Here is a 13,388-nt window from a genome sequence, read left to right as displayed (position 1 = left end):
AATCGTAAGGGCTCCTCCAATGTTTCATGCACCATAACACACACACCACCACCACACCCATACCATAAATAAACCCAACAAACACGCATCGCCTAGTTGCACATAAAATCGTACGCAGTCCTTCCGTCACCCCACTCGATCCCTGATATTACATATAGCTCTCCCCGTGGTAGTACACCGATGCAAGAAAGCAACCAACCAAGTAAGCTGAATTCTCTCTCCCTCTTTTCCCTTATAATATGATTATCCCTGGTAGCCATTGAAGCCCAGACCGCGCCGCAAAGCCCGTCTTTTAACTGTAACATCCAACTAGTTAGAAACGACAAAACAGATTTCGAAAAATTAGATTTTTGACCGTCGCGCCCTCCGATAACATCGCATTGTTCCGAATCTTGTTGAGATGAAGGAGACAAGATAGTAATAGTATTAGGTAGGTGTGGTGTATTAGTCGTAAGCAGTGATGCCGAGCTCCCAGTATATTCGATATGAATCCCGTGTGATTTCCCACCCGAACTCACTTGCCTGACAGTCGTGAAAAAAAAAAAAAAAACCCAAGCGCCAAACAAACAACCATTTACGTGCATGCATATTTCGAAAACATAGGGAAATTGTGACGTGAGCTGTTATACCAGCTCGATAACTCGGGAAGAGATGAAAGTAGTAGTGATCGTTGCCAATGCAGTCCTTAGCAATGAACGAATTATAACTCTCTTCAGTCGTCGTCTCCCCACCAAGGCACTGGTGAATTAATCTGGCCCACGGCGCTCAGTCTCACAGCACTCTTCTTCCCCTTCTTATGACCAAGAGTAGACGGTGGTAAGAGCCCGTCTGCCGGGGAAACGGGACTATCCGGTCTAGGGATGCCCTTCTCCGGCACCGGCTTGAGGGTAGAAAATTTGGGTCGGCCGCCCACCATTGGGAAGTCGTCGAAGCTTATATCATCGGCATCGATATCCTCATCGATTGGGGGGCTGCCCTTCGGTAGGTTCTTAATCGAGATACTCCTCGGGTCAGGTCGTGGCCGGCCGCTTGTTTCTCGGCTGTTGTAGGATGATCCGTACGGGCTACTGCTGGGTTTCGATCGAATCCTGCTTCGACGCTCGCCGGGTGGGAATTCCAAGTCGTCCTCCATGAATTCGCTCAAATCCGGGCTCGGTTCCGCCTCGTCGATCACATCGGTATTATCAATCGGTCGATCTAGGTAGAGAAGCACCCGCTCGTGACGGGATTTGCCGGTTGGTCGAGACTCGGGCCCGGGAGAGGCTCGCATTCGGGAAGGGGCTCTATCTGCCGGCTCTCTATAGCTAGCCGATGGTGACGCCTCCATGCGGCGCGGTCCATTAGAATGATTACACACTCGACCGTGCCCGCTACTAGAACTCCGACCAGCTCGCCCAACGAGTGACGACGATCTCATTGGAACATTATTAGATTGTTTTGCCCTGGCACGAGCCTCCCTGACTTCTTTAGTCGCCTGTCTCTCGGCATCTTTCAAATGCGCCGATGCTAATTGCTCAAGATCAACATTCTCAAGACTAGCACCTCCAGGGCTATTCTTACCCTCCTCAAGCTCGGCAATTATATTCTCCCGCATCCTAGCCCTCTTCTTCCGCAGCGCAGCAAGAAGCATCTCTTCTTGTTTCGTTACCGCCATCATCCGCCCATTCTGCGATTCGCTAGCTTTGCTTACAGTAGATTCTCGCCGTGAAGATTCCGGCGATTCCCTATAGAACTCCACGCTAGTTGGCGACAGTGGTGGTGTTGGCTGGTCTGAAGTATGAGAATTCTGCGACCCACGCTGTCTTCCTTGCTGTGCGAGCGCGTGATTTAAGCTGATTGGTATTCGATCCACCGAAACTGATGATGCGGCTTCTGCTGTAGAAGCGTATGGAGTGAAGGCGATCGCTCTCGCTTCCTTTACACTATAATGGGTATGGGTACTGTAGGTCGGAGACAAAATGGAGCCTAGGGTGTTTACTGTCGAAACAGACCCGCGAGCACCTTGGGGTTGAGGGTCTTGGTGATGGATAGGCAAAGAGACTCGAGTCGCCGTGCTTAAAGATGAATTAGTGGAGTGAAGGGTACTAGGTGACGGTGATCGGGTGCTCTTGGTTTTCGGAGAGGCATGGGGAATGGTGAGATAGTCGTTGAGTTGCGCATATGATGCTCTTTTGGGATTAGTCGAGTGGCTGCTGATAGAAAGCCGCGATGTGCTCCGTTGCCGTTGGCTAGAAGCGACGCTAGAATCATCACGAAAGCTATTATCGTAAGATCGCAGAGATGAACCCGGTCCAGAATATGCGGTCTCCCCTTCGTCAGATTCCGAATCAGTGAGCGACAAAACGCTCTGCTGCTGCCTATCGGAATCCATAGTGCTTATGATTGACGGCGTAGCTTTCGAGGTCCGCGTATGGCGACTTGATACACTTGCAGCATATTCATTCCTCGACGATGGGCGTATCTGTAAAGTACTCGGTGTCTCAGCTCTCATAGCTGTGACCTTACTTGCTTGTGAGGTGTTTCGGCTGTGATTCCATCTGGAGTTCGGGTCCCTAAGCGATGAATTCGGTAGCGGCGTCATCATATCTTCACGAGACACGTCTGAGACTGTTGGTTCGTACGTCCGAGGCAGGAGATGTTCCTGGTCCAACTGGCCCTTATTACCTATCTCTTCTTCTTCTTCGTCCTCCTCTTTCAACGCTCCAGCATGCCGAAACGACATTTGCTCATAATGATCGTAGAGCTGATGCAGTGTACTGGCATTACTTATCACTTTCGAGCGGCCCGGTCGTGTCGATGTTTCCGGAGGTTGAGATTGGATTATTAGGTCCGGCCTCGGGGTCTGTTCACTCCCTCCGGGGCTCGTAGGCGATCGCGTCAGCGAGACTACAGAATGCGACGTATGTGACATGACAGATGGGGATTTCATCACATAGTTATTTCCTAAGACGGGCCCAACCCCATTGGGGTCCGCATGATGTTCCTTGCGAGTGCGTAATCTTAGCTTTGAGAAATCTAACCTAGATGGCTTCTTCTTTGGCTGCCCCTTGCCGTAGAGTGCCCCGTCGATATCCAACAGTGCGTTAGCTTTCGTCGGGAGTCCCTTGGCCATCGCCGAATTTGATGTCTGCTGCGATATTGAGAGCGGCATCTTATCCGATTCGTAATATGAATGAACGGTAGAACTCGTTTGGGGCCGGTGAGCATTGGTGTCGTCTGTCAAAGCATCCCGGCTACGAGCACCAAGGGTGACGGCTGATCTCTTTGGCTTTAACCCCTTACTGAAAAGGCCGTTAGTACTACGCAACCGCCGTGGGAGCGCCTCCGATTCATCCTCCCACAGAGCTCTACCATAAGTCGTTCTGCTGTATCCATCCTCTTCTTCGTCCTGGGCACCAGATTGACTAGCACTACTCTCAGATATCGATATACTGATGCCGCCAGTCGATTCTGTTTCCCACGATCGGCCAGGATCTCTCGTTCCGCTAGTTCCCAAAATCCTTTCTGCTTTCGAGAGCGAGTTCGAGACCGCCGCAGCGGGTGTCTGCTTCGCTGAGCGTCCCGGCATGGGGAACGTAAATTTAGATTTATGACCCATTTTCGAGGAATAATCTACCACACAAACGATAGGTCGATAACAGGGTCGAATAAGTCAAGCTTCGAAATGAAGCTCGTTGTTCGTGCCTAAAGCGACAGGATCAAAGAATCAGGTGCTAAACCCCAAGTCTCTCTATCTCCCGCCTCTTGTCTTTCCCACGACAATGTCTCTAAGGAAATAGACATGTGCTACAAACTTCAGATGCCAAGACAATCGGATTGTTACCGTGAGCTGAAACGAAGGGACCAATTCCGTGCCTATTATCGAACAGTCGCAGTGTCGGCGGTCGATCAGGGCGTCAGATTCAAGTATGCTTTAGTCGGCATGTCAAAGCAACTTCCTCTCATATCCTACAAGTAAAAGTTCCGACTATGCTTAGCATTGCATATCCCAGTAGCGCGCGTATGTCGAGAAGGAATAGTGATACGAAGTCGACAAGTTAATTACCGGATTGGCGAAGATACAAGACCACGATTTAACTTGTATGTTCGTCAAACAGCTTCGAATAATTAAGTGTCCCGCATGAACCCCAAAAAAGTCGGTATGAAGGATCGTGATGATCGCTTTTCTCCCGTCGGCTTCTGCTCCCAAAACTTAAGAGACCCTCGTCCAATCCCTACTTCAGCTTCGTAGACACAACCCCATACGTGCGTGAAGAAAATGGAGTGTCATAAGTAAGAAGGGGAGAAACAGGAACAAAAAGGGACTGGAACGATGGTCCTGTCACGACACGGACACTTTTTTTCCCTGGATATTAAAATTGGAGAATCCAAGAGACGTATTTCTCCATACAGTAGGCATGTCGCAACTTATTGCAATTTATTGGCACATTTGCACATCTGCATATGCGAACGGAGGGTATGTATGTAGGTACACTTGCATATGTATGCATCCTGATGCCACCCCGAACTCATTAATGCCGTATTACTAGGAACAGTAAATAGCTTATTTTATTATATGTGTTCCCTTTATTAGCTAGAGTCTATGTGGTTAGATGGGCCAAGGAGAAGCTTGTCCCCCCTTAGAGGCTGTTTGGGACCATAAGCGGTGTTTTGCTTATGGCTCGTGCCAACCCTGACACATAAGTTGGCTGAATTGTGTCTCGATTGTGGGGCGATTCCCACTGTAATTTGGACGAATCAACGCTAACCTCAATGTATATAAGCTATTAAGTGTTTGTGGTCTTATGCTTATAAATTTGGCTTATTAGCTTACACGTTGAGGCTATTCCCAACCTTGTCGTCGCTAACGACGGTTATAGCGCTTTTAGTCGCTATTAATGCGCTATATTATAGCATATCCGATAGGTACTAAAGATGCATTTTAAAGGGCCACTAAATGCGCTATATTTTTCTCACTAAACATGCTGTAATTATAGGGCATTTAGCGGATAATGCGCTGAAAATTAGGTATAAGCGATTTGATCAGCCTCGAAAAGCACCTCAAGAGGTGCTTTTGAGCATTCAGCGAATTTTTCGAAGTTTATTGGATGCATGAAAAAGTATTATGGATCCTCCCATCAGCCAATTTTCAGTGGGGATAAGTTAATCAATACCTCCCAAACACATTGCTGATACTTATGCTTATTCTCCATAAGTTTTTCCATGCTTATGTTCCCAAACACCTTCTTACCCACTCACACGTGTGCATACACAGACACCACAGATACAGTACGTCTCTTCAAGCCACCGATACGATGGCACGAAAGAAGACTGGGTTGAACTAACACCAAACCAAAAGCAGCCCCAAGTGACATACAGATAGATTACAAAAAGTCAAATGAGCCGTCATGCCGGTCGACGGTCGACCCACCGGAGAAGCCGGACCACCTCGCATAGCCCAGCCCTTCAAGCTACGACCGGTTTATGAAAGAGGGGGCAAGGGGTTTCGCAGACCCCTGTCTCCAGGCCCCTGTTACAAAGTAGCAGGTTTCTTTCCTGCAGGGCTTTCGTATTGCATCTAGACCGCAATTATATGTAAGGTACGGTTGTGTTAAGCTGCATAGAATGCAACGTGGAGCTGCCTACATAATCAAACGTCCCACGACGATCAAAACAATAAAAAGGTTCAGGGCAAGCAAGTATCAGGGAAAAGTTTCAAAATTGTTATGGTGTACGGATTAAACCGATGTAAATGACAATAACTGGAGCAGAATTTCAGCTCCCTAAGTTAGAGTTGTTTAATCAATCATAAAGTTAGAGCGAAATAAAAGATCAGATGGTCGATTTATTAGAAAACGGCTGTCTACCGCTAAATTAGACAAACGGCAAGGTTCATGGAAGTCAGCGTCAATGGTCGAGAGAATATCATTACGGAATACAAACACAAGCAGCGGGCTCAACAGCATACATAGAAACAATCCTCCAGTTTTTTATTAGTAATTATACATTTTTTATTGACTAGTATTATTTCTTTTGCAAGTGTGGTCAAGTCTTTACAGAATACACTAATTGTCGTTAACGAATCCATTCCACAAACGACCAGGATCATGCTTAAACCCTTTCAACATGGAATCTAGCCTCACCAGCCTCATCAGCCTCAACCCTTGCTGTCTCAGACAACGGTAACCTTGAAAGAGAGCTGATGAGAAAGATCTGACACCAACATCAACCCAATTGTCGGTAAATAGAATCGAAGTCCGAGCACCCACAAAGTGGCCCCTATGCCTTAAATGGTGGCTTGTCGGTCTTCGGCCAGGTTGCTAACCTAGAGTTAACGCATAGATTCCAGCTTTAGAACCGTGCACTTGGGACTTGTGATGGATCATGGGATGGTGGAACTAATCTCAGCCAAAATAGTCCACGGACGTCTCGCACATGGCATCCTCGTTTTCGTCACACGGTCTCTCGCATCGACCAAGACAATAATTAAGTTATAGATTAATACCTGCGGCTGGCCACTGCAGATGTCTCAACCTGAGGCGGCGGTGCCAGAGGTGATACGACATATATTGCCATGCTCGCCTCAACGTCAATCTAATCTGTGGAACTTTGGAAGATTCCAAAAAAAGCATGACGAGAATTCTGCAGGAAACCGACGAAGCCCCCAGCTGACGAACGAATCTGAGAATTCCTCAGTATTGTTAATTAATTAATTAATTCGTGCAAACGACGAGACTCGTAGCCCTTTGCGGCGACCACCCGAGCTTACCGGTATGGGATAGTGTCCGGCGACGCTGTCGCCACGAACTAGCAAACGCAATATCTCTCCTCGAATTGATACGAGAACGACTAGTTCGTAGCTGGCGTAAGAGTCTAATGACTATAAGGACTACTGGCGTATTAAGTATGACTCGCAGGCGGCGGTTTGTGTATAAAAGTTGTTTTTTTTCCTTTCGCCTTCAGTAGGTACTTAAGTTTTTCTCCGCACATCTTTAATAGTACCTATTTGTACTACGCATGACGATGTTGGCGTAAAAGTGATATATCCTAGTTGAGCCGCTAAGCCACTTACACAGCTTCCTATCATTTCGATCATTAAAATTAATTGTAGATCTGATATCTCCATGATATCATTAAAGCATTGACGGTATTCGAGAAAGAGTTGTAGGGCTTTTCCGACACGATGCCGGCAACCGGCCGAAAGGATTTATGTTTGCTAGCTGAGTAGCCCCGTGATTTCGTCAAGTCCAGAACCAGGGAGGTTCGTTAATCTTCTTTAGCAGGTATCCGCTAAGTAATATACATCGTGACTAAAAATACATGATGACTAGTAGCATCATTTCGGAAGCACGTACCCGTCAGTTTATTGCGTGACTAAAGAATATTGATTAGTGGGCTGTACATAGTAGAAGCGAATGCCTCATTGCCTCCTAGTATCATCACCCTAACCAGTTCCGTAGTGGTCTCTACGATGGTCCAGATTACTAGTATGCAAGCGGCACGTATGTCAAAGTCTTATATCAGTAGTTTCCGATAGAATGTAAGAAAATCTCCGATTACTATGATGCGATCTATCATCCATGTATGATGGTGATCCTCCAGGTCTTCCTTAACTACCTGGTGCCATGTCCATAGATGTTTAGTATCAGGAGACATCACACGTGATATTCTGACGTCTTGTCGCGTAGGCCATTTTCAGAAGCTATAGTCTGAAGAAGTCTTGTAAGAGTTCATATGATAGAACAGAACATCTATGATAGCAAGAAAGTCATTCCGCATAAAGCATCGGTATCAGGCAGTGCCGGAGAGTTGAGTGACCCAATCGTCGTATACGAGGGTTATGATAACTGAAGAGTTAAGCATCGCGATGTCAAAGGTTAAAAGACACCAATTCCCGTCTTCTCGTTCTAGTTAGTGCAGCAAAGGTGAAGAATCCAGTCGCCTAATACCACTTAAGTAGCGAAATAAGATCGAAAGTCTGCTGAAGGCGTCACTTGTGCGAAATTAGGGCCATAAGCTTATTGCTTAGAAAGAGAACCAATTCGTCTGGCTCGCTTGTACTCCTCTACACCACGGGACTCGAGGATGCAAACCATTTGTCGGCCGGCGTTTTCGTCGATCTCTTGACCGTTACGAGCTCGCGTAACCGGAAGGTCTTCGTTGAGACGGTTTGAGATATGCACTACGTGTTTACTGTTGACATGCATCGTATTAATCCACTCAACCTTGAACGGCTCCGAGATGTTCCACTTGACTCCGTACCACCACATAGGGCGAATATCCGCAGAGGGAAGTGACTTCATGACGGCCTACATTAAGGACGTAGGGTCAGTTAGCCAACGCAGAACAAGGGGATGCAAATTTAGGGAGCAAGAAAGAAAGCAATGGAAAGGGGGAGGACGAAAAAGTGCTGGAATGGTCACGCTGGAAATACTGACATAGCCCTGAAAACCGTGAGACTTGTTAACGGCGAAGAAGAGGACCACAGTTTTGCCGCTGGCAAAGGCCTTGCTTAGAACTTCCGCATTGGGACGCTGGGTAGCCCATAGACCATCCTCCTGTTAAATTGTTATTTCTTCTGAATCGTCGGTATGCGTACGGGGATACAAGTTACCATCGAGTCGTAGACGTGAGACCAACTGTACGATCTCATCACAAAGAAGCAGACCTCTACAAAGCGCAGCAACCGTTAGTAATCTATTATGAAGAAGCAGTACATATCCTCAGAAATCTGGGGTAAGACCTACCACCATTGCCCTCAAGAACAAGTTGCTTAGGATGACGTAAGTGCATCATCTCGCGGGTCAAATCTCGTTGATCGTCTACTCGCTCCCTGTTTGGACTGTCATACTTCTCGATTCTCTCAGTAGTGTGTGCAGGACGACCGCTCGGCCGAACAATATAACGTAAAGGCGACCCGCGAGGTGTCAAGGGCCGATCGCAGTCATTAAAATAGACTCGTGAGTAACCACGAATACGGTATTTGTCATGTTCATGGTGGTGGAAACGAAGGGGTGACACGGAACGGGCATGGGTCGTGGGAACAACAAGGTCTTTGCTACCCCTGCCACGATGCACTTCAATACTATCCTTCAAGCCTTCAGGTTCAGTGAGACGTACCCGCGCAGGTGACGAATCTTGAGGGGTATCGGCAAGAATAGAGTCAAGGTCCTTCTTGATAACATCCGTAGCTAGTTTAGCCTTGCCTGTGTCATATTTCTCCTCTCCAGTGTCGGTGTTTCGGTAATCTGCTAGCTTCTTCTCACGGTAGTCAATCTCGTGCCAGCCGGTAAGCTTAAGCCAGTCCTGGACATCCGGTGCAAGCATCGATTCCATGCTGGTGTTTCCGCTATTGCGAAGATCGCGTGCACGATTTGGGGAGGAACGAGGGTGCTCAGAATGCGCCATGGTTATTGAGTGCTTTCTTGGGTTGGGGATGATGTGGTGGATATTGTAAAAGGGGAATTTCCGAAAGTCTCTGTCAAGGATTAGGCAATATATACCTAAGCAGATGGGATAAAATATAAGATACGGTTGGTAGTGCGTAGTATTTATGGGTTAAGAGTGAGTGTGCAGTTTGTAGAATTACTGGTTCTTGGTAATCGAATATTTAGGAGAGTGTTGTTAAGAAATAGAATAATAGAAGGTGCGTTTTGAAGAGGAACCCTTAGATTGCCTAATATATTAGAAGTGATGTTTGGGCAGGAGGTGTAGAATGCGTTTTCGTTATCGGCGCACTTTCCTATACACGTCAAAAGATCGTGAGTCTTGCGTTGGTGTGGCGTGAATAGAATATCGGCAGTTGCCGTTCCTAGATCGCCGGAGAAGAGTGTCTACCTAATTTGGAGGCCTTTTGAGTGAATTAGACGATACTATATCCTGGGTATGTGTCTAGATATGTGTAAAGGGAAAGGTCCTTGTCTTGTTTCGACGGCAAGGTGTTAGTAACGTGGTGATCCAACTAGTCGCGTCGTAGATAGAAGGCGGCGCTTGCCGTTAGAGATTCAAATTCCTTTGGAATACTACCAGAGGATGATATCTACGTTTATCGTGGTGTTGAGGAAGAAGGCGCTTCTTTGCAATAGCCTTATGTAAAAGATCATACCTTGCCTGCACTTAAAAGGGGAGAGAACGTGCCTGCTACGAAACAACTTTCTTGCCTTGCGATTATATGTTTATATTGTGATCACGAGCTAGAACCCCCTGGAGGCTATGGGTCGCGATAATTGGTATGGAGAACTGCTATCTCTTCGACGGAACTGGCTATAGGGTGGCTACGATATGATGATGTTATGCTTTCTGGTCTATATACTATGATAAATGAGAAACGACGACTATATAGGTTGGAACCTGGGGTTCACCAACAGAGTACGCGGCAACACGTGATGTGCATTAGGCTGGAGGGAGGAAGGAGGCAAAGAGAGCTCCTTGAATGGCGGCGTACATGATCATAAATCTCACGATGTTTGTCCCAAATGTTGAAGTCTTTTTCTCAGTAATAAGCCCTGCCAGCCACCAGTACCAAAGTGGATATCCCGATGAGATCCTCGTGATGATTTGGATGTGATAGTTTGTGATGGATAAAGCAGCTAATATGAGCTGGGATATGGCCATGGAACGGACTAGTACTGTTAGATGAGCGGGGTCACCGGGAATGGATTCCTTAGATGCGATACTCAGAGGCCGTCTGATGAGTTCTAGACTTGATGTTATAAGAATGTAAATCATTGGCGCAGCGAGTAAGAAAAGGGGTATATTTGATGGAGTCCAGTAGCGGAGAAAGCCAACGTTCCTGTCCCTGGTGTCAGCGTCGTCAACATAAGGAACGACTTTCTACTAACCAATAGCGCGCTTGAACGAATGAGTAAATACTGGGAAACACGCTTGTGCACCAAGGTCTTAACTTGGTACCTGAAGGAACGGAGCAGAAGATTTGAAATGCAACAAGTTGCGGAATCACAAAGCTAACTGCTATGGCCAAACCTCCCAAGAGTAGGGCAAATCGTCGTCGAATACTAGATAGAGTGGGTGGCATAGTGAGTTCATGGGCCAGTGCAATTGCGAATGGGATCCCATTGAATAGGCCATTGCTACGAAATGTGGTGGCGAAGCCAAACCACATACCTGAAGCGACCAAGCTTACATCGTGGGCAAAGGTCCGCTTTGGCCCAAGTAAACCCTTCGCAAAGAAGAGGCAGCCGGTAAAAGATAGAAAAGCAAACGTGCTCTCGTTATATGGAGCTGACAAGAAAAGCCCAGCTGGGGACAGGATATGCAGTAGGGCCGCGATAAATGACAGCCGCTGATTTCTTAGGACAACGAGTCCGAGCTGATACAAGGCAAGCACAGAGAGCAGATGGGATGTGTGAGCTACCAATATCCCGATAAGTGGCTCGAGGGAATCATGGGCCTGAATTCCTAAGCTAGAAAGTCCTATTGGAACGAGTCAGAATATAAAACGGGCGTAATGGATAGTATCACATAAGAAAAGAGGATTAAGGACCTTGACTAAGATAAGAGATGACAGTTGGAAACCCGGTGCCAAATGCCCATTCCTGCTCAAACATATAGCCTCGACGAGAGGCCTGTATAAAGTAAATAGAGTCCCATCGTGTTAGCTTTGTAGCCAAGTCAAATGGGGGTTCGTGGGATGAAGTTATCTCAGGGGATAGTAGAGTACTCGAGGTGTCGTAAGCTGGACCGACGCTACTCCCGATAACAATAAGTAGAAGTAGTGATTTCCAGGCGAGAAATGAGCCAACTAGTGATCTAATAGGATTTTTAGAATCGAGAGAGGGCATGGTTGAAAAGTAAAGATGGCTACGAGTTGTTGTTTCTACGTACCTTAGGTACCAACATTGAATAAGAGGGGACAGGGGCTAGAATGGATGGATGGAAGGTTGGAATTCCCGAGCCACAATGATTTGAGCCTGGGTGTGGCTGGATTTAATTATGGGCCTGTCTTATCTTAGATAATCGTGCGATTAGATAACACCCCTTATCTCACTTATACGAATACGAATACTCTGGAGGGTATTGCGTATGGAAATTATGAAGGAATCATCTGCTGACAATGAGACAACTCCCGAGCACCGCCATGATGGTCATTATTACCTTGGCTTACGTAGTGGCACAAGTCTTTATCCTAAACGACTCCCCGATGTGATGGTTAATGTCCAATGTGCGAAACCCTGGCTTTTGTGGCTTTTGCAGTGGCTGTTCAATGCATATATTGATAGAATCAAACATGCACGAGGCATAACGGCTTGAAGCGCGTGCATCTAATTATTTCTAGGTATTCCCATCGCATAAGCGAATGCGAATGTAGTTCCAAGATGAGATAAACCTGGGCCGCAGCCACGTTATCATAAATGATGATAAGTGGACGATCCTTGATGTCAACTACATATCATACCTATTGTACATTACCTACCTAGGTACACATGTCAGATGTAAGAGTTACACAGGCAGAATGCTATTTAGACGGAAATCACGGCATGTCGTCATTGTCTTAGGTTAGAGCGCTGGTACATTACTTGACCCGGGCGGGTTTTGTGCTTCGCGGGTTTGTGACATTTGGACTTCGGCCTCGGCAAGCTAGGAGTAGCCTCTTTTTCTAGTTTGCGGGAGGCGTTGGAAATCTTTGTTGGCAAGGTTAGGATAACCAGCACATAAGAGGTAATACCTAACCTAGGTAACTATCCGAGAAAGCCGCTTGTGAATATTGTCGTGGATCTCGGTAGTACCATCCTCGATACTCGATAATACCATGTACCTATGTAATCGAACCTCGGTGCAAACGGAGAATATGAGGACAAACGATGGCCGAATTTGTACATCGTTGCCGACTCTATGGTACTCTCAAAAGAGACCATTACGGAGACGAACTGCTAACTTGAGCTATTCAAGGCACATGGCTCCATGATCATCAGACCTTCTATTATGTTATACTCTCACCGACATATGAATAGGATTCCTTCACGAAGCCCTGATTGGATACACGTGCGGGAGGGCTACAGGCTAACTAACGAGGTGGATGGGACAACATATCTTGCATCTTGCAGCTTTGGTCTCGACTTTTTTTGCTTTATTGTCTTAGCAGGTTTAATAAGGAGGATAATATCAAAGTCTGCTGTTGTAGTGAAGAACCTACGTCTAAGGTACCTGAGGCAGTTATCAAGTTATCTCAAGATTCTTTATTCTTTAGGCAGACGAACAAATGTTGTCGATCTTTAACCTTTTGATGTGACGTCGTCGGAAATTTGCTACCGTTTATGGATTATGGATTATGGATACAGTAGGTTCGTCATGAGTTGAAATCGTAAATGCATCAAATGATGAAGACATCGTCAACAGAGCAATTACCCAAGTTGGCGATTACTTACAGAAAGACATACATTAGGTACAGG

General features: G+C 46.5%; 3 protein-coding genes across 3 annotated transcripts; all 3 read right to left on the bottom strand.

The window, feature by feature from the left end:
• Nucleotides 1–400: 400 nt before the first annotated feature.
• F4817DRAFT_208222 (uncharacterized protein) lies at nucleotides 401–3,689 on the bottom strand. Its single transcript, XM_049298660.1, has one exon. It carries the CDS (start codon nucleotides 3,596–3,598, stop codon nucleotides 713–715), a length of 2,886 nt encoding a protein of 961 aa, XP_049156385.1. The 5' UTR covers nucleotides 3,599–3,689; the 3' UTR covers nucleotides 401–712.
• A 4,127-nt stretch (nucleotides 3,690–7,816) lies between these two features.
• Nucleotides 7,817–10,026, bottom strand: F4817DRAFT_208174 (YTH-domain-containing protein). The gene is made up of 4 exons (XM_049298659.1): nucleotides 8,727–10,026; nucleotides 8,594–8,649; nucleotides 8,418–8,537; nucleotides 7,817–8,288 (listed from the first exon to the last, which is right to left on the bottom strand). The coding sequence occupies exons 1-4, from the start codon at nucleotides 9,385–9,387 to the stop codon at nucleotides 7,998–8,000; spliced, it is 1,128 nt and encodes a 375-aa protein (XP_049156384.1). The 5' UTR covers nucleotides 9,388–10,026; the 3' UTR covers nucleotides 7,817–7,997.
• Nucleotide 10,027: 1 nt separating this feature from the next.
• On the bottom strand, nucleotides 10,028–11,780 carry F4817DRAFT_367400 (glycosyltransferase family 76 protein; the record flags this gene model as incomplete). The annotated part of the gene is made up of 3 exons (XM_049307116.1): nucleotides 10,028–10,771; nucleotides 10,821–11,412; nucleotides 11,483–11,780. 3 exons carry the CDS (start codon nucleotides 11,778–11,780, stop codon nucleotides 10,372–10,374), a joined length of 1,290 nt encoding a protein of 429 aa, XP_049156383.1. The 3' UTR covers nucleotides 10,028–10,371.
• Between the last annotated feature and the right edge of the window lie 1,608 nt (nucleotides 11,781–13,388).

This window comes from Daldinia loculata (genome assembly GCF_022478755.1).
Source record: "Daldinia loculata strain CBS 113971 unplaced genomic scaffold F4817scaffold_48, whole genome shotgun sequence".
Taxonomy (NCBI): domain Eukaryota; kingdom Fungi; phylum Ascomycota; class Sordariomycetes; order Xylariales; family Hypoxylaceae; genus Daldinia; species Daldinia loculata.
Note: the sequence above shows the minus strand (reverse complement) of the source record. Positions and strands in the feature narration are given on the sequence as shown.

What these genes read in the sequence shown, in the direction of transcription:
- F4817DRAFT_208222 (XM_049298660.1), bottom strand. Translation starts at nt 3,598, where the DNA reads ATGGGTCATAAATCTAAATTTACGTTCCCCATGCCGGGACGCTCAGCG.
- F4817DRAFT_208174 (XM_049298659.1), bottom strand. Translation starts at nt 9,387, where the DNA reads ATGGCGCATTCTGAGCACCCTCGTTCCTCCCCAAATCGTGCACGCGAT. An exon ending in CTCACGTCTACGACTCGATG is followed by an intron (nt 8,538 to 8,593) that starts GTAACTTGTATC and finishes ACAATTTAACAG; the next exon opens with GAGGATGGTCTATGGGCTAC. An exon ending in CTCACGGTTTTCAGGGCTAT is followed by an intron (nt 8,289 to 8,417) that starts GTCAGTATTTCC and finishes TCCTTAATGTAG; the next exon opens with GCCGTCATGAAGTCACTTCC.